The sequence below is a fragment of the Elephas maximus genome, chromosome 12 (assembly GCF_024166365.1).
Source record: "Elephas maximus indicus isolate mEleMax1 chromosome 12, mEleMax1 primary haplotype, whole genome shotgun sequence".
In the NCBI taxonomy this organism is placed as follows: domain Eukaryota; kingdom Metazoa; phylum Chordata; class Mammalia; order Proboscidea; family Elephantidae; genus Elephas; species Elephas maximus.
Genome location: NC_064830.1, coordinates 62672321 through 62691273, shown reverse-complemented (window position 1 = coordinate 62691273; position 18953 = coordinate 62672321). Strand labels below are relative to the sequence as shown.

General features: G+C 49.2%; 1 protein-coding gene across 1 annotated transcript in view; it reads right to left on the bottom strand.

The window, feature by feature from the left end:
* Positions 1-384: 384 nt before the first annotated feature.
* Positions 385-18953, bottom strand: part of C12H16orf96 (chromosome 12 C16orf96 homolog) — a 54129-nt gene continuing 35560 nt past the window's right edge. Inside the window, exons 10-18 of the mRNA XM_049903035.1 lie at positions 18041-18115; positions 17177-17341; positions 14815-14933; positions 14015-14077; positions 11350-11442; positions 6655-6835; positions 6455-6557; positions 1432-1512; positions 385-740 (exon numbers count right to left, since the gene is read on the bottom strand). Of these exons, the coding sequence (XP_049758992.1) occupies positions 523-740; positions 1432-1512; positions 6455-6557; positions 6655-6835; positions 11350-11442; positions 14015-14077; positions 14815-14933; positions 17177-17341; positions 18041-18115 (1098 nt within the window). The 3' untranslated portion in view covers positions 385-522. The remainder of the gene's footprint in view (positions 741-1431; positions 1513-6454; positions 6558-6654; positions 6836-11349; positions 11443-14014; positions 14078-14814; positions 14934-17176; positions 17342-18040; positions 18116-18953) is intronic.

The window sequence follows — 18953 nt, the reverse complement described above, 5'->3', positions numbered from 1 at the left end:
TTGCTCCAGTGTCCTCGGGTTAGGCAAGAACTAAGTACAAACCATCAGGTTTTTAAAGATCCAATTCCTAACAGGAATTCCTGGTCGAAATAACCAACAAAAAATAAAAAATGATGCAGGCAGTAAATTTTTTTCCCATGGGGAAACTGGACTGGGTAGAAATAATGGCCCCCAGAAAAAACTGATAGTGGCAGGAGGTGGTATTAGTTCAATATGAGGTGGGTTGATCAAGGAATCAGTTTCACTGAAAAACTGTGATGGAATAAAAAAGAAAGTCATTAAAAAAAAAACAAAAACGAAAAACACTGTTGTACTGAAAATTGGTCAGGGTATTAAATTGGCTTAATGGAGAGCTCATTCCAGAAAGACATGGCATTTCCTTCATACAAGTGCAGTTAGAATAGCCACTGGGTCAAAATGGGGATCAACACTTGTAAAGACACCCCCCATGTCCACAGCCCCTTTCCTAGGTCAGGCTCAGAGCCCTGGAGGGACCCTGGTGGCCACGGGGGGCTGTGAGGCTCACAGGTTGGCGGGGTCCTCCTTGGGCTGGGTGCTGGCTCGGGACTCAAAGCGCAGGGATCTCGTGTGCCTGGTGGCCCCCGCAGCCTGCTGGGGGTCCTGCGGTGGCGAGATCAGCTGTGGCAGCAGTGGCAGAGGTGGCAGAGATGGTGGCGGGGACAGCACTGTCAGATGGGGGCCTGGGGCAGCCGTGCTGGTACTTGTGCGGGGGTACAGGGCTAGGGGGCAGAAGAAACCCTCCATGTGTTCAAGAGCATTCCCTTTGGAGACCCCAGCCTCAGAGTGGCAGCCTGGAGGGAGTCCCTGTTCAGAGAACAGAGCCCCCATACTGGAGGGACTTTATGGCCACAGCAGGCAGGGAGCTAGCTCCCCCAGCCCCTGGGTGCCCTACACCTGAAACACACAACCTGGGAATGGAAAGTAGAGGGGAGCAGACCACTGGGAAGGAACTGCTGTCTGAGAGGCTGGTCCCAGGTTCCAGCACTGGCTCAGTCAGCTACATGGCCTTGGACACAGCCCTGTGCCTCAGCACCCTGCTTTACTGTGCTGACAGTGGTTGGAATAAGGACCAGGAGAGATATGAATGGAGACAGTGCTTGTATACCGTCCTCTGCCCCTCAGAGGCTTGTTACCATGGCAATATGAGTCACAGGGAGGTCCAAGGGGCCTAGCAGGCTCCCTTCTCCCACCCTTCAGGAACAACATTCTTGTGGCCCTCATTTCCGGGTCTGGAGCTGTGTGAGGCTGGCCCACTTGAAGGGATTCCCAGTCCTGGCAGGTATGGGCAGAGCAGGTAAGAGATGGATGAGGTGAGGCCAGGAGCCCAAGTTATGTGGGCTGGGCTTTGGAGCGCCCGAGGTCCTGCCAGAGGCTCGGCTGGGCCAGGAAATTGGGGGGACAGGTACTCACTAGGGTAGATGGCACCAAATAAGTCGCTGGTATACATGCGGTCATACAGGTTTCGAGATGGGGGCCTGGGGACCTTCACAGCTTAGGGAAAAGCAAACGGAAAGAGGCAGGAGTGGGTGGTCCTTTCCAGAGTTCCCATCTGTCATGGATTGAATTATGTCCCCCCCCAAAATGTGTGTATCCATTTGGCTGGGCCATGATTTCCAGTATTGTGTCATTGTCCTCCATTTTGTGATTATAATTTTATGTTAAAGAGGATTACGGTGGGATTGTAACACCCTTACCCAGGCCACATTCCTGATCCAAAGTAAAGGGAGTTTCCCTGGGGTGTGGCTTGCACCACCTTTTCTCTCTCAAGAGATAAAAAAGGAAGGGAAGCAAGCAGAGAGTGGGGGACCTCAAACCAAGAAAGCACTGCCGGGAGCAGAGCATGTCCTTTGGACCTGGGGTCCCTGTGCAGAGAAGCTCCTAGTCTGTGGGAAGATTGATGAGAAGGCTAACAGAGAGAGAAAGCCTTCCCCCTGGAGCTGACACCCTGAATTTTGGACTTTTAGCCTACTTTACTGTGAGAAAATAAACTTCTCTTTGTTAAAGCCATCCACTTGTGGTATTTCTATTATAGCAGCACTAGATAACTAAGACACTGTCCCACCTTGGGGCCACGGCCATACCCTCAGTTACTACCCATGCCTTATAGGAGAGGGTTTTGCCCTGCTGCCTTCTGGAGTCTAGAGGTCTTGAGATGAAGACATTGAAAGAAGGCTTTCTGAGTCGCTGGAGGCCAGGGAGGAGGCAGGCCTGGTTTCCACATCGCAAGGCCCAGGTGATGCTGGCAGAAATAGTCATGGCCCATTGTCAGCAGTCCTTGAGACATTCCCACTGGAGGCTGGACCACCATAAGGCCCTCTTCCCTCCCCTCCTTCATTTTTGAACCGGAAGCCACCCCTTATCCAGGCAAGAATCACCATGACTGACCACCCAGACCAAAGGCCACTGCTGGAGAAGTGGTGGGGACATGTGGGAATAGGCAAGGAGATAGAAGAAGAAAGAATGACTGAGAGCGGGAGGGACCACAGGCGAGCGAGCAGGAGACTCCACAGGGCACCAGGGGCCTGGGGTGAGGAGGCTAGACATGCTGCCCAGGGCCTGGCTGTTCCTTCTGTTGGACAGCTCTGTTTTCCAGATTTTTCCCTGGCTGCTCCTGATTATTCCCATTTTAAATGTCACTCTTCAGAGGGTTCTTCCCAGACCACCCAACCTCAAATGCTCCCCCACCCCACTTTCTCTCCCATCCCCACATTTGACCTCTTCCCTCACTGAACTCACTGATTCGCTTGTATTTTCTGGTTCCGTAGAATACAAGCTCTATGGAACAGAGACTCTGACCATCCTGACCACACCAGGCACCACCAGTGGTGCAAAAACAGCGCCTGGCCTCAAAGAGGGGCTCAGGAATTACTCAGGGGATGACCAGCAGCATGTGGCAGCCAAGACGTTTCTCCCTCCAAGAAAGAACCAGCTGTAGAGCTGCAAGGAGGGCAGGGTCCCTGGCCAGTGACTTGTTTGCCACCAGCCCAGGCAGGCCATTCTGCCAGCCTCAGCATTGTGCCAAAGCTCCCCACTGGGCTGGCCTGGACCTCATCCAAGCCACATCACTGTCTAGGGGTATCACCCTGCTCCCCCCTTTCCAGCTGACCCCCTGGCCTAGCCCTGTCCCCTCCCCTTTTTATCTTGCACAGGTGCTATGTCCCACCCTCATAAACACTTGCCCTCCTAACTCGGCCTCAGGGTGGTTTTCCAGAGGACCCAGCTCACAGAGCGCCATCCTGACTCCCACTTTGGGCTCCATGTGGCTTGAATCAGGTCCCATGTCTGCATGAGTGCCAATGCCCAGTAGTTGGGGGCTCCCTGTCGCCAGCTTGGATCACCATTTGGCACCCAGACCCCTCCAGGGACCAGAGATGGGACCTACCAACCAGCTGACCAGTGAGACTAAATTAATTTGTCCCCCTAGCTGAACCACTGTTGCCCCTCAAGACAAGGAATGTGGGCCCAGGTTATAAACTTCAGACCCAGCAAGGGTTTTCCTCTGAGTCCCCGAGAGGGGCTCTATCTGCCAGCCCCACACTTGTCCCAAGGCCACATACACTTGGGACCCTACGTGTCCAAAGTGAACTCAGCCTTGCCTCCCCACCTGCTTCTCCCAATATCCCACTTACACACACCAGAAGCCCAGAAGCCAGCCTTTGAACCCTCTGCTGCCACAGCCCACTCTGCCCAGAGTCAGGAGGGCTTCTAGGGGAAGGCATCCCAGAAGAACAAGTGTTTGAAGAACAAGTAGATGTGAGCTACACTTGAATGGTGGAGAAAGGATATTTTAGGCAAGAGGGGTCATGAAGCATGAAACAGCATGGCCTAGCCTGAGAGCTCTGAGTAGGTCCATGTGGCTGGGCCTAAGGGTACATGGAAAACACTGTGATTAGAGAGGGGGAAGGTAATATCTGGAAGCAGCATGTGCTCTAAGCTTTGGAAGATGAGAAGGTTCTTCAGGGGCGGGATGGGGATGGGGCCCCAAGCAGTGCACAGAGCATGGGTGGAGGCCCCGTGGCTAGTAGAGACAGACAGGGTGGGAGGTCAAGCGGCCTTGCAGGTGGGCTGAGGAGTCAGGCTCCTGAGGTCCGTGGGGTCGGATGAATCACGGCCCCCTAAAACGTCTATGTCCCCCAATCCCCAGAATCTGGGAACATGTGACCTTACACAGTGTTATGGATTGAGTTGTGTCCCCAAAAATATGTGTTTTAAATCCTAACGCCTATGGTGGTTATAATCCCATTTGGGAATGGGTTTTCTTTAATTTGTTAATGAGGCAGCATTAGTGTAGGGTGTGTCTTAAATCAATCTCCTTTGAGATATTAAACAGCAGATTAAGCAAGCAAGCAAGCAGAGGTGCGGGAAGATAGATGCCACATGGAGGAAGAGAAGCTTAAGAGACAAGGACCTTCTCCAGAGCTGACAGACAGAGAAAACTTTTCTCTAGAGCCTGCACCCTGAATTCGGACTTCTAGCCTCCTAAAGAGGGAGAAAATAAATTTCTGTTTGTTAAAGCCACCTACTTGTGGTATTTCTGGTAGAGCAGCAGGAGATAACTAAGACGCATGGACTCTGCAGGTGTGATTAAGAATTCTGAGATGGAGAGACTAGCCTGGATGATCCAGGTGGGCCCCATGTCATCTTGGGCTTAGAACCAAAACCAAAAACCAAACCCACTGTTGTCGAGTTGATTCCGACTCATAGCGACCCTACAGGACAGAGTAGACCTGCCCCATAGAGCTTCCAAGGAGTGCCTGGCAGATTCGAGCTGCTGACCCTTTGGTTAGGAGCCATAGCACTTAACCACTACGCCACCAGGGTTTTGGGCTTAGAAGGGGCTTGTTAAATATTAGCCACTATTATTCCCATCCTGCCTGGTGATCCCTGAAGCCCAGCCTGAGTGCCCTCAGAGCAGCATCCATCGCGGGGGCAGAAGGGGGCTGGAGCAGCCAAGTCCAGGAGCAGCGGTTAACACCGCAAGCCACCGACAGCCACATCCATCCCCAGAGAGAGTGCAGGGTCCTGCCCCCTGGAACCAGGGTGGGGCTGTACAGTGGGCTGAGCGGTGGCCCCCAAGAAGATATGCCCCCAGAGCCATGAATGTGACCTTATTTGGAAAAGGTCTTGAGATGAGAGATCCTGGATTGCCCTAAATCTCACAAGATGTTCTTATAGGAGACAGACAAGGACAGGCACACAGAAGACACCATGTGAAGACGGAGGCAGAGATTGGGGGTGATGCATCTATGAGCCAAGGAAGGCCGGGAACCGCCAGAGGCTGGAAGAGACAAGGAAAGATCCTCCTCTAGCGCCTCTGTAAGAGCTTGGCCCTGCCCACACCTTGGCTTCAGACCTCTGGCCTCCAGGCTGTGAGGGGATGGTCCGTGTTGCTTTAAGACCCCCAGGGTGTGGTCATTTGTTACGGCTGTCCCAGGACACAGGGGTGCCTTCTTTGTCCAGCACACCCCTCCGTTTCCTTTTCTCATGAGTCTGGTATTCAGTTCTCGTCTCAGTGGGGCAAGTGGTGGGTGAGGAAGAATTACAAGGGGCAGTTCTAACACTCCAGCCACCCTGGACCACCTAAGGGGCAGTGTGTAGCTCCGACCTGGGGCAAAACTTACAATGCCTCTTCCCAGAGAGGGAAAACCCGCAAGGGATGAGAAGAGAAGACTTCGCTTTTTGTACCCCAGTGCAGTGTGGAAGCCCAGAGCTGAACTGGCTGGAGCCAGCTGAACTGGGTCTCAAACCACCAGAGCGAATTCCAGATGTGCAGGTGGTTGGGTCTCCCCGGCCTAACACATGCTCACGAGGTTAGCTCATGGCCCGTTGCCCTGAGAGGCCTCCAGGATCTGGTCCTGTCCACGTCTCCTCCTCGCCTCCCTACCCCAATCTCCACCCTCCAGCCAACCTCACTGCCCTGAGCTCCTAAGCATACCTGGCTTCCTCCCACCACAGGGCCTTTGCACTGCTCTTCCCTCCACCTGGATCACTCTCCTCCCTCCCCACCCGTCACCCAGCTAACTCCTCTCCCATCTGCATAGCCCAGCGGAGCATCCCTTCCTTGGGCACCATCCCAGTTCTCTCCCTGGGCCAGCATCACAGGCCCCCTGACCTCAGGGCACTCCCCTCAGGTCAGCTGTCCATCTCCACCTGTAACATGGATCCTTTTATTCTGGTTGTCTGCTCCCGGTCTGTCCCCCTCCTTGCGTGGAAACTTCAGAGCAGGGGGCAGAGATAGCCTGTCTGCTTTGCTCCCCACTGTCTCCCAGTGCCTGGAGCAGACCCTGGTGCACAGTAGGGCCCCCAGGCAGGGATAGTGCCAGTCTGCACCCTGCCAGCCTGCACCTAGTGTAGCAGCCCATCACCTGCAACCCGTGACCCTGCCGAGCACAGCAGACCCTGGGCGGGTGCCCAGGAGGAATGCCACCCTCACCTGTGAGTTCCTTGTCGGAGGAGAAGGTAGGCCGCACCTCACTCGCGTTGTTCATGCGGCCCTTATACAGGATCCCGTCCACTCCCAGAATGTCCACCTCCGCCTGCAGACAGCCCAGATGCCTCTCTAGTTTAGGTGCCAGAAGGTAGAGCCCTGCCCCCCGAAGCCCCTTCCCCAGGACAGAGCCTCGGCAGACTCACAGTGTCGTAGTCAAGCAGCTGGGGGTCCCCATAGGGGTACAGCGTCGACAGATTGTACGGCTTGAGCCTGGGGTCGGCCTTGTTCCGAGGGCCATTGCCCCACTCCTGCTGGGAGCCCAGGGAGTCCAGGCTCCCATCCTGGTCACCTAGGCCCTGGAGCTGCTGCAGGTGCTGCTGTTCCCTGCACAGGGCAGTGTGGTCAGCAGCTGCCAGCGCCACCTCCTCCCATGGAAGCCTCAAGATGGCCTGAGGTTTGGGTTACCAGCTGGGGAAGTCTGAGGCCCGGTGTGTGGACACAGACAAGCAGAGTTGGGGCCAAAACCCACAGCCGTCGAGTCGATTCCAACTCATAGCAACCCTATGGGACAGAGTAGAACTGCCCGATAGAGTTTCCAAGAAGCTCCTGGCAGATTCGAACTGCCGACCTCTTGGTTAACCACTTAACCACTACACCACCAGGGTTTCCAGAGTTGGGGCAGAGGAGCCAAATTGGGATACACGTTTCCCCAGACCCCAGCTGCCCCTCACAGCCCTGTTCCAGTGACCAAATGTAGGCTCTTGGCCTCCTGAGGGACCAGGCAGGGATAATGGGAGCGTTGGGCACAGAACACAAAGCATCCCCTTTGCATGGTGGTGGTTCTGTTTGGGCATTATCCTCCCACCTGGCTGACACACCCACAGGGCTGGAACTGGGAAACCCCTGAACTTTGGGGTGTCAGGGGTTGGGGAATGGGGCTGGATGAAGATTCCAGGCTAAACCCCGAGTGAGCCAGCTGGGTGTGACAGAAACATGCAGGTTTAGATGCCAGCTCTGCCTCTTATTAGTTGTAACCTTAGGCAGGTCACTTAATTTCTCTGAGCCTCAGTTTCTTTGACTGTGAAGTGGGGATGATAATAGAAGCTACCCCAGTGGGGTCAGTGTCAAAGCTGGGCCACAGTGAGGGCTCATTGAGGCTCAAGTATCATTACTTATTCTCTCCAAGCTGACATGGGCATTTAATCCCAGCTCAAAGGGGGTTTTAGCTGAAATGGACTGGTAGTGGCCATTTTGAATCAGACAATCATATGGTCTACTATGCTGGGAATGACAAATTGAAGAGGAATGGCATTGCATTCGTCGTCGAAAAGAACATTTCAATATCTATCCTGAAGTACAATGCTGTCAGTGATAGGATAATGTCCACACTCCTGTGAGTAAGACCAGTTAATACGACTATTCATATTTACCCACCAACCACTTAGGCCAAAAATGAAGAAACTGAAGATTTTTTACCAACTTCTGCAGTCTGAAATTGGTCAAACATGAAATCAGGATACATTGATAATTAATGGTGATTGGAATGCGAAAGTTGGAAACAAAGAAGGATCGGTAGTTGGAAAATACGGCCTTGGTGATAGAAATGATGCTGGAGATCACCTGATAGAATTTTGCAAGACCAACGACTTCTTCGTTGCAAATATCTTTTTTCACCAACATAAACAGCGACTATACACACGGACCTCGCCAGATGGAACACACAGGAATCAAATCAACTACATCTGTGGAAAAAGATGATGGAAAAGCTTAACATCATCAGTCAGAACAAGGCCAGGGGCCAACTGTGGAATAGACCATCAATTGCTCATATATAAGTTCAAGCTGAAACTGAAGAAAATTAGAACAAGTCCATGAGAGCCAAAGCACAACCTTGAGTACATCCCACCTGAATTTAGAGACCATCTCAAGAATAGATTTGATGCATTGAACATTAATGACCAAAGACCAGATGAGTTGTGGGATGATATCAAGGACATCATACATGAAGAAAGCAAGAGGTCATTAAAAAAGACAGGAAAGAAATAAAAGGCCAAAATGGGTATCAGAAGAGACTCTGAAACTTGCTCTTGAATGTTGAGCAGCTAAAGCAAAAGGAAGAAATGATGAAGTAAAAGAACCAAACAGAAGATTTCAAAGGGCCACTCAATAAGACAAAGTAAAGTATTATAATGACATATGCAAAGAGCTGGAGATAGAAAACCAAAAGGGAAGAACACGCTCAGCATTTCTCAAGATGAAAGAACTGAAGAAAAAATTCAAGCCTCGAGTTGCAATAGTGAAAGATTCTATGGGGAAAATATTAATTGACACAGGAAGCATCAAAAGAAGATGAAAGGAATACACAGAGTCATTATACCAAAAAGAATTGGTCAACATTCAACTATTTCAAGAGGTAGCATATGATCAAAAACTGATGGTGATGAAGGAAGAAGTCCAAGCTGCACTGAAGGCACTGGCGAAAAACAAGTCTCCAGGAACTGACAGAATATCAATTGAGATGTTTCAACAAATGGATGCAGCAGTGGAAGTGCTCACTCATCTATGCCAGGAAATTTGGAAGACATCTACCTGGCCAACCGACTTGAAGAGATCCATATTTATGCCTATTCCCAAGAAAGGTGATCCAACCGAATGTGGAAATTATTGACAATATTATTAATATCCCATTCCCATTCCCACTGCCGTCGAGTCGATTCCAACTCATAGCAACCTTATATGACAGAGTAGGACTGCCTCACAGGGTTTCCAAGAAGCGGCTGGTAGATTTGAACTGCTGACCTTTTAGTTAGCAGATGTAGCTCTTAACCACTACGCCACCAGGGTTTCCTATCGTTAATATCACACACAAGTAAAATTTTGCTGAAGATCTTTCAAAGGCGGCTACAGCAGTATATCGACAGGGAACTGCCAGAAATTCAGGCTGGGTTCAGAAGAGCACATGGAACCAGGAATATCATTGTTGATGTCGGATGGCTCCTGGCTGAAAGCAGAGAATACTAGAAAAATGTTTACCTGTGTTTTATTCACTATGCAAAGGCATTCAACTGTGTGGATCATATAAATTATAGATAACATTGTGAAGAATGGGAATTCCAGAACACTTAATTGTGCTCATGAGGAACCTGTACATAGATCAAGAGGCAGTCGTTTGGACAAAACAAGGAGATACTTCATGGTTTAAAGTCAGGAAAGCTGTGCATCAGGGTTGTATTCTTTCACCATACCTAGTCAATCTGTATGCTGAGCAAATAATCCAAGAAGCTGGACTATATGAATAAGAACAGGGCATCAGGATTCGAGGAAGACTCACTAACAACCTGCATTACGCAGATGATAAAACCTTGCTTGCTGAAAGAGGACTTGAAGCACTTACTGATGAAGATCAAAGACCATAGCCTTCAGTATGGGTTGATCACACCTCAACATAAAGAAAACAAAAATCCTCACAACTGGACCAATGAGCAACATCATGATAAACAGGGAAAAGACTGAAGTTGTCAAGGATTTCATTTTACTTGTCTCCACAATCAACACCCACAGAAGCAGCAGTCAAGAAATCAAAAGACGCATTGCATTGGGCAAATCAACTGCAAAAGACCTCTTTAAAGTGTTGAAAAGCAAAGATGTCAACTTGAAGACTACAGTGCGCTTGACACAAGCCATGGTATTTTCAATTGCATCATATACATGCGAAAGCTGGACGGTGAATAAGGCGGATGGAAGAAGAATTGACACCTTTGAATTGTGGTGTTGGCAAAGAATGTTGAATATACTACAGACTGCCAAAAGGACAAACAAATCTGTCTTGGAGAAAGTGCAACCAGAATGCTCCTTGGAAGCAAGGATGGCAAGACTGCATCTTACATACTTTGAACATGTTGTGAGGAAGGATCAGTCCCTGGAGAAGTACATCACGCTTGGTAAAGTAGAGGGGCAGCGAAAAAGAGGAGGACCCTCAACAAGATGGATTGACACAGTGGCTGCAACAATGGGCTCAAGCATAACAACGATTGTGAGCATGGCGCAGCACTGGGCAGTGTTTCGTTCTGTGGTACACAGGGTCACTATGAGTCAGAACAGACTCGATGGCACCTAACAACAGCAACAACACAGGTGGTTGGGGGATCAAATGAGAGACCTTCCAGTGAAGGAGGGCACTTGTAACCAGTTCCCTTTGAGCTGACTCCAACTCAGGGCAACCCCATATGTACCAGAGCAGAAATGCACTCCATAGGGTTATTGAGGTTTTGATCTTTCTGAAGCAGATTGCCAGGCCTTTCTTCTGAGGCACCTCTGGGTGAGTTTGAACCTCCAACCTTTCGGTTAGTAGTCGGGCGCTTAACTATTTGTGCCTCAAGACCTACTGAAAACACCTATAAACCAAAATCCCAAACCATTACTGACGAGTTGATTCTGATGCCTAGTGTCCCAATAGGACAGTGTAGGACTGCCCTGTAGGGTTTTCAAGCCTGTAAATCTTTATGGAAGCAGATTGCCACATCTTTCTCCAGAGGCGTGGCTTGGTGGGTTCAAACTGCTCATCTTCCAGTTAGCAACCGAGCAGTTAACCACTTCACCACCAGGGCTCCTTGGAAACGCCTATAAATGAAACCAAGCCCATTGCCGTTGAGTCAATTCCGACTCATAGAAAACACCTATAGATGCCAATAAACATGTCAGTCAGTGTCTCTCCTTCAGTCAATTCATCTGTCCATCTGCTGCCCATGTCACCTCCTGGAATGTCCACATACCCTTGCAGATAGCTGGCCATGCCCTGGGACAATCTTTGGTTCCTGGGGCTGCAGGATGTCCCTGAAGGAGTGGGCTCCCAGGCTCCAGTGACCTCAGGGAGGCGCCTCCTCCCGTGGCTGGCTCACCTCATCTGCTGCCGCTCCAGGTACTCATAGCTGTTGGCACTGGCAGGCCGCAGCCTTGAAAGCAGGTGGGCTTTTCGGATGGTGATGAGGTGTCTGTTGGGGGACAAGAAGGTGGCAGCAGCTAAGTGGGAGGTGCATGTGGCCAGCAGAGGGCTAGAGCCACCACCTCCTTCAGGAAGCCTTCCTGAGCGGAGGGAGGAGGTGTACACTTAGGGCAAGCTCCCCCCTCCACCTCCTCCCTGCTGCCAATGCTGCCTTCTCTCCAGAAATGTCCGCAGCCCCAATTATGAGGGACCCTGATTACACTGTAATCTACATAAGACATAAAGACCAACTTTTCCAATTATAAACATTGTTGTGGGTTGAATTATGTCCCCCCCACAAATACGTTGAAGTCCTAACCTCCAGTACCTGTGAATGGGACCTTGTTTGGAAATAGAGTCTTTAAGATGTTATCAGTTAATATGAGGTCATACTGGAGTGGGGTGGGTTTTGATCCAATATGACTGGTGTCTTTAGAAAGAAGAATAGGGACACAGACATGCACACAGGGACAACGGCCATGTGAAGATGGAGGCAGAGACTGGAGTGATGCATCTAGAAGCCAAGGAAAGCCAAGGGCTGCTGGGAACTACCAGAAGCTAGGAAGAGAAGCCTGGTACAATCTCCCTCTAAGCAGTCAGAAGGAGTTGACACAGCAGGTACCTTGGTTTCCAACTCCTAACCTCCAGAACTGTGAGATGGTAAGTTTCTGTTCTTATAAGCCACCCAATTTATGGTACTTCATTATGGCAATCCTAGGAAACGAATACAAAGTAAAACGCCAAGAATAGGTGAATCCAGAGAGTCGGAGAGCAGAGTTGTGCTTGCCGTGGGCTGTGGCGAGAGGGGAATGGGGTGACTCCTTCATGGTACAGGGTGATGAAAATACTTTGAAGCTAGGAAGAGGTAGTGGTGACACAAGGTTGTGAATGCATTAAATGCCACTGAATTGTTCACATTAAAATGGCTAAATTTATTTTATGTAAATTTTTATCTAAAAAAATATTAGTCTTCTGGGAAGCTGGAACTGTTTTACATTTTGGTCTGAACAGTGGTTACACAGGTGTATACACGTGTAGAAATTCATCGATCCATACAATGAACATGTGTGTACTTCATATGTGTATGTTAAGACAATAAAATTTTAAAGCAATATGTACTGATGGTGAAAATTTTCAAAAACAGAAAAGCAAAAAGAAATAAGTAAATGACTGTAACTGCATAACAAATATTTAGATATTTGTCCTTTCAGTATTTCATGTTTGTGTTTCTTTATTTTTACAAAAAATAGGGTCATAATACATATACTATCTTGAAATTTGCTTTTTTTTCACTTTTTACGTTTTCTTAGGTCACTCACTAAAAATTTTTCCACAACCACTCTATTCAAGACCGCAGCACATTGCCACGTTTTAGTATTTAAATTCGCACTCAAGTTAACTAAAATTCAACAAAACTTAAAACTCAGCTGCTCGGTTACACTAGCCACGTTTCAAGCGCTCAGCAGCCACACGTGGCAAGCAGCTATGCACCGGGCAGCGTCTATGCAGAACGTTGCAACCATCGCGGAACTTTCTGTGGGACAGCGTCCTGAACGTACCGTAAAAACAAACAAACAAAAACCCATTGCCGTCAATTCTATTCAGACTCATAGTCTGAATAGAATTGAGTCAATTCTATTCAGACTCATAGCGACCCTATAGGACATAGTAGAACTGCCCCACAGAGTTTCCAAGGAGCTACTGGTGGATTCGAACTGCGGATCTTTTGGTTAGCAGTGGGAGCTTTTTACCACAACGCCACCAGGGTTTCTGAATGTACCATAGCATTTATCTTTTCTCTTTTTCTGAACTTCAGGTTGTTTCTCATGTTCGATTGTTATAAATAAAGCTGCAGCTAGACATCTGTGGTTCACGGGAAAAATTCTGGATGTAACTCCATGCCCCTCCATGAGCACTAAGTGGTATGGGGTGGTGATGAGTTCTGTGGGCTGTTGGGGCCAGGCTAGCACCTTGGGTAGCCTGGTCATCAAAACCCACTAAAACAAAACCCCAAACAAACTCATTGCCATCGAGTTGATTCCGACTTACAGCGAGCCTATAGGATAGGGTAGAACTGCTCCATAGAATTTCCAAGGAGTGCCTGGTGGATTTGAACTGCTGACCTTTTAGTTAGCAGCCAAGCTCTTAACCACTGTGCCACCAGGACTCGAAATCGACTAAGGCATAACGGTTAAGTGCAGGGAAGCCCACAACGCTCCGCTCCTCCCCACAATGATGAGGACCACCCTTTTTCCTCTGGAGTTGGTCCAGCCCCTGCCCATAGAGGACACCAGAGAGGGTTGGTGAAGAAAGAATGAATGTCCTGACAATGCCCCCCGCCCAGGGAATCACTCAGAGTCCAGTGAATGAAATGAAATGATGCACATGGAATGATGGAGGCGTGTAGATGTTATGTTAATGATGGCTATAGAACCGGGTACACATAGCAGGGTCAGGGGCGCGGGCGGGCGCGGACTCGTAGAGAGAAGGCGCACGCGGGCGGACCTGGGTGGGCGGGCGGGGACCAGGCAAGCAGGGTGTGCACCTGCGCCCCCTGGCGGGAGGATGTGGGAGGTACTCACGGGCCGGTCATCATCTCCACCGGGCGGTCGCAAGAGATGCATTTCACGCTCTCAAACAGCTTCCTAGAAGAGACCCCGGCTCCCTCAGCTGGGGGACCCACCCCCTGCCCAGCCCCTGCGAGGAGGCCCCTGGTCCCGGCAGCGCTGGGGTTTGGGAGGTCTGCAGATCTGTCTGTGCCTCTGGGCCTGACGCCCGCCTTCATGCCCTCCTCCCTTGCCCCACCCACCTCAGCTCTTCAGGCTCTGCTGACCCTCTCCTTGGAGCAGAGATGGGGGACCAAAGTGATGTGGTTTATCTCGTCACCCCAAACACAATGGACGATCTTTAAAACCAGGCTTTCTGGAAAGATGCCCTTCATGCATCTGGGGGCATGCAGGGGGTGAGCTGAGGACAGGAACCACCCAGGAACATCAGGCCCCTTGGCATGGGGCACTGTCTAGGTGGGGGTCAGGGGTCCTCGCTCCAGCCTCAGACCCACCCAACCCCCCTGTGTGGCCTCCTACAACCCCTTCCCCTCTGAGCCTCTGTTTCCTTATCTGTGGCAAAAGCTTTTGGAGTGGACACCTTCCTGGAGTCCCTCTGCCAGCCAAGGCCAGAGCCACCCACCTCTAGGGGTGCCCAGTGTGCCCTATGGGTGGCCCCATCCCAGTCCTCCACCCACCCACCTGAGTTGGGAAAGCCCTCCCCTCAATGTCCCACAGGTCTGGACCCCTCTTGTTTCCTCCTAGAGAAAGGGTCTCCCAGCCTATGGGAGCTGGACCCCTACCCTGAAGGGGCTCCGGAGCCCCCATACACTCACTTCCTGAAGCCAGCAGCACTGTCGGGGTCGAATCGCAGACCCTCAATCAGCAGCTTCCTGACTATTTTCCAGACTTCTTCCATTTCTTTCTTCAGGGGGTCCAGATCTCTTGGGACTAGCTGAGAAACGTCAAAAGAAAAGAGAGTTTAGTCCATTAATCATACCCTGCCCCATTCCAGAAAAGGATTTGCAGCCACCTTTTTTTTTTTTTAAAAAAGTTACATAGATTATACACACCCCCCCCCCCAAAAAAAACAGTTGCCATCTGGGTGGTGTGCCATCTAGTCAATTCCAACTCATGGCGACCCCATGTGTGCAGGGTAGAACTGTGTTCCATACGGTTTTCAAGGCTGTGGCCTTTGGGAAGCAGACTGCCAGGCTTTATAATAAACCTGCTGCCATCAAGTCAGTTCCAACTTATAGCAACCCTGTAGGACAGAGTAGAACTGGTCCATGGGGTTTCCCAAGCTGTAATCTTTATGGAAGCAGACTGCCACATCTTTCTCCACAGAGCCGCTGGTGGGTTCGAATTGTCAACCTTTCAGTTAACAGCTGAGCACTTAATCACTTCTCCTGCAGGGCTTCTTGGCCTTAAGGTAAGATTTAAAAGTAACAGCAAGTGAGGTGGTCAAAAAAAAAAAAAAGGAAAATGATAATGCTTGGGTTGAGGTTCGTACCCCTTGTTATGGATTGAACTGTGTCCCCCAAAAAGATATGCTCAAGTCCTAACCCCCAGTACTGTGACCTTGTTTGGTGATAGTCTTTGAAGATGTTATCAGTTAACATGAGGTCACACCAGAGTAGGGTGGATACTAATCCTAGATGAGTAGTGTCCTTGTAAAAAGTGGAGAAGAGACACAGAGAGACCCAGAGGGAAGATGTCCATGTGAAGATGCAGCTAGAGACTGGAGTGATGCATCTACAAGTTTGGAGGGTTGACACCCTCAGCTGCTAACTGAAAGGCTGAAGGTTCGAGTCCACCCAGGCTCACTTCAGAAGAAAGACTTGGTGATCTAATTCCAAAAAAATCAGCCATTGAAAACCTATGGAGCACAGTTCTACCCTGACACACATGTGGTTGCTGTGAGTCAGGATCAAGTCTATGGCAACTGTTTTTTTGTGTGTGTGTTGTTTGTTTTTTATCTACAAGTCAAGGAATGCCAAGCGTTGCCAGGAACCACCAGAGGCTAGGAAGCAGCGTGAAGCAGATTCTCTTTCAGAGCCTCCAGAAGGAACCAAACTTGATTTCAAGGCTTCTGGCCTCTAGAACTGTGACAGAATAAATTTCTGTTGTTTTAAGCTACCCAGTTTGTGGTACTTTTTTACAGCAGCAGAGGGAGATAAATATACTTCCAGTACATGCTATGCCTTATTGCTAGAGGGGAACTGCAGTGAGGTTCACAGTGGCCAAGGCAAAGAAACACCATTACTTCCTGCATCCAAAAGATGAAACCAAGCCTACTGCTCATTCCAGGCCCTGAGGCCCAAGAAGCACTTCTTCCAATGGTCCCCATATACTCAAATTCGTGTATTCAACCTATTTGTGGGGGTAGGGGGCTGTATGTGCCAAGCACTGTGGCAGACTTCCTCAAATCTCTCTAGGAACAATGGAGTTTCACTCACAGAAATCCCAACTTAGTTGGTCTCATGCCAATCAGGAATTGTTCTATAGTGGGTGCCTTAGCCAATGAAAGCAAAGGAAATTTGTTTGCAGGGACTTGTGGGGAACTGAAGCCTCCTCTCCCCTCCCCTGGCCGCAGGGCCAGCTTTACATAGAGAGCTGTGCAGTCATACAGGGCCCCACACTGAAAAAGAACCCTGCTTGGTTTAATGCTCTGCTGTTACCATCTTGAAATTTCTAATAATGTTATCTTTGAACTCATGTTTTATAAGAGAAATTCAATTGGGCAATAGAGTATCAATTACACCCCTTGGTGTTTATGTCCTTGTCCAGTCCCCTCCCACACTGAAGAGGGCCAACTTGTGTAACCAACAGGATATTGCAGAAAGGATGGGGTGTGACTTCCACAGCTAAGTCATAAAGGACACTGCAGCTTCTGTCTTTCTCTTTTGGATCACTTGTTGTTAGGGAAGTTGGCTGCCATGTTGTGAGGACACTCAAGCAGCACTAAGGAGTCTGTGTAATGAGGAAGTAGATCTTTCGGCCCCAGTAAGCCTTCAGATGATGGCAGCACCAATGGCCATCTTGACTGCACCCCCATAGGAAACCCTATGCCAGAACCACCCGGTTAAGCTGCTCCCAAACTCCTGACCCTCAGAAACAGAATGTTTGTTGTTTTAGGTGGCTATGTTTTGGGGTAATTTGTTACACAGAGAAAGAGAACTAACGCAGGGTGCTCACCTTGGTGCTCACATCCTTGTTCAGCTGCTCCAAGGACTTCTTCCAGTCTTCCTTGTTGGTTGTGAACTTGAGCAGCATGCCATGCATCATCTCATTCAACTCCGTTACCATTGTCTCCAGGTCGGCCCGGCTTGCCTTGCTTGCCAGGGCACTCCTGTCAGCTTTCTACAGAGAGAGGGAGCTCAGGAGGCAGGGCTGCTGGGGTGGGGGTGGGGGCAGACTGGACAAAATCAGACTCCTTTGGTCAGTTTTTTTTTAAATTTGGGACTCTAGAGGTCTAGCCTTAGCTTAAATTCAACCTTGGAGTCTATACTGGCTCATATACAACATTCAGATCTAAGCCAATGTCTTCCTATGACAGAGAAGTTGGTGCATGACATTTTTTTGTGTTTGAGGTGAAAATATATATAACAAAACATTCACCAATTGAACAATAACTACATGTACAATTCAATGACATTAATTACAGTCTTCATGTGGTACAAGCCCTATCACTATCCTTTTCTTAATTATTCCACCATCATTAACATAAACTCAATGCCTCCCTTCCACCCCTGGTAATAGTAATAATCTTTGTTTTCTATGTTTGTTTATTTCATGTAAGTGAGATAATACAATATTTGCATATGATTGTTAAGTCCACATAACAAATGTCACTAATCCTGAGTCACTGAGAATAGGACTTGATGGGACAACTTTTAAAGAGCTTCCCCAACTTTCCTTTATGAATAAAGTTCAAAGGAAAATCTGGAAGGCTCTTTGCCTGGCTTTGCCTCTGCTGGATGCTTCCATTTTCCTGGGTGGGAGAGCTGGGGCTCAGCATGGGGGAGTAGAAAAGGCAGAGAAACCTCTCTGCTTACTCACCTCTTTCAACTCATGCTCCATCATGCTTTTATCCACCTTGTTCATTTCCAGTTTTTTAATTTGAGACTGGAGAGTCTGAGAACAGAAGCAAAGGCCTGTCAGCCACTTGTGGGAGCCCTGAGTGCAATGTCTACTTCCCACTCTGTCCATGCCATGTGCTAGGAAGAGACAGTGGGCTTGTTGGACAGTGGGCAGATGGGCACACTAGAAGGGCTGGACTCAGAGGGCTTCAGGTACCCATATCAGGAGGGAAGGCAGCACCTGACACAGGGAAGGACACTGGGACTTGGGATAAGCTGTCCTCTTGTAGGTGGTACCATAGAAACTTGGTTCTGTGTGGAGGGACACATGAAGGAGGAAAGCACAAAGCAAGATGGGTATCTTGGCTGCCTAGATGTTTAAGGCAAGTTGAAATCTTTTGATCTGTAACGAGGTCGCAGTGAGAATCCTATTCTTTTCATTTACTGACCACTTATCATGTGCCATACATGCTCTGCCCAACTGGTAAGGGGAAACCCTTATTTCCCATGTGCATGACTGCATGAGGAACACCCCTCTCTGATAATTTTGTCAACCAGGGACAGATTACCCAATATGCAAGGTATGCATGGGCTTATTTGCACTTATTACTAATCTGTAGCGCACAATTTCACCTCTTTTTTACCACATCCTTGTGAAACTGTGAAACCCATGAGAAACTGTGCACTACAGATTAGTAACTAAACACAATTAAGCCCGTGTGTACCTTGTTTACTATAAGCCCATGCATATTCTGCTTAATGGTTAGTCTGCCCCTGCTGCCGACTCTACCCAATAATCACCACTCATCTGTCAGTCATATTGTGGTGGCTTACATGTTACTGTGATGCTGGAAGCTGTGCCACTAGTATTTCAAATACTAGCAGGGTCACCC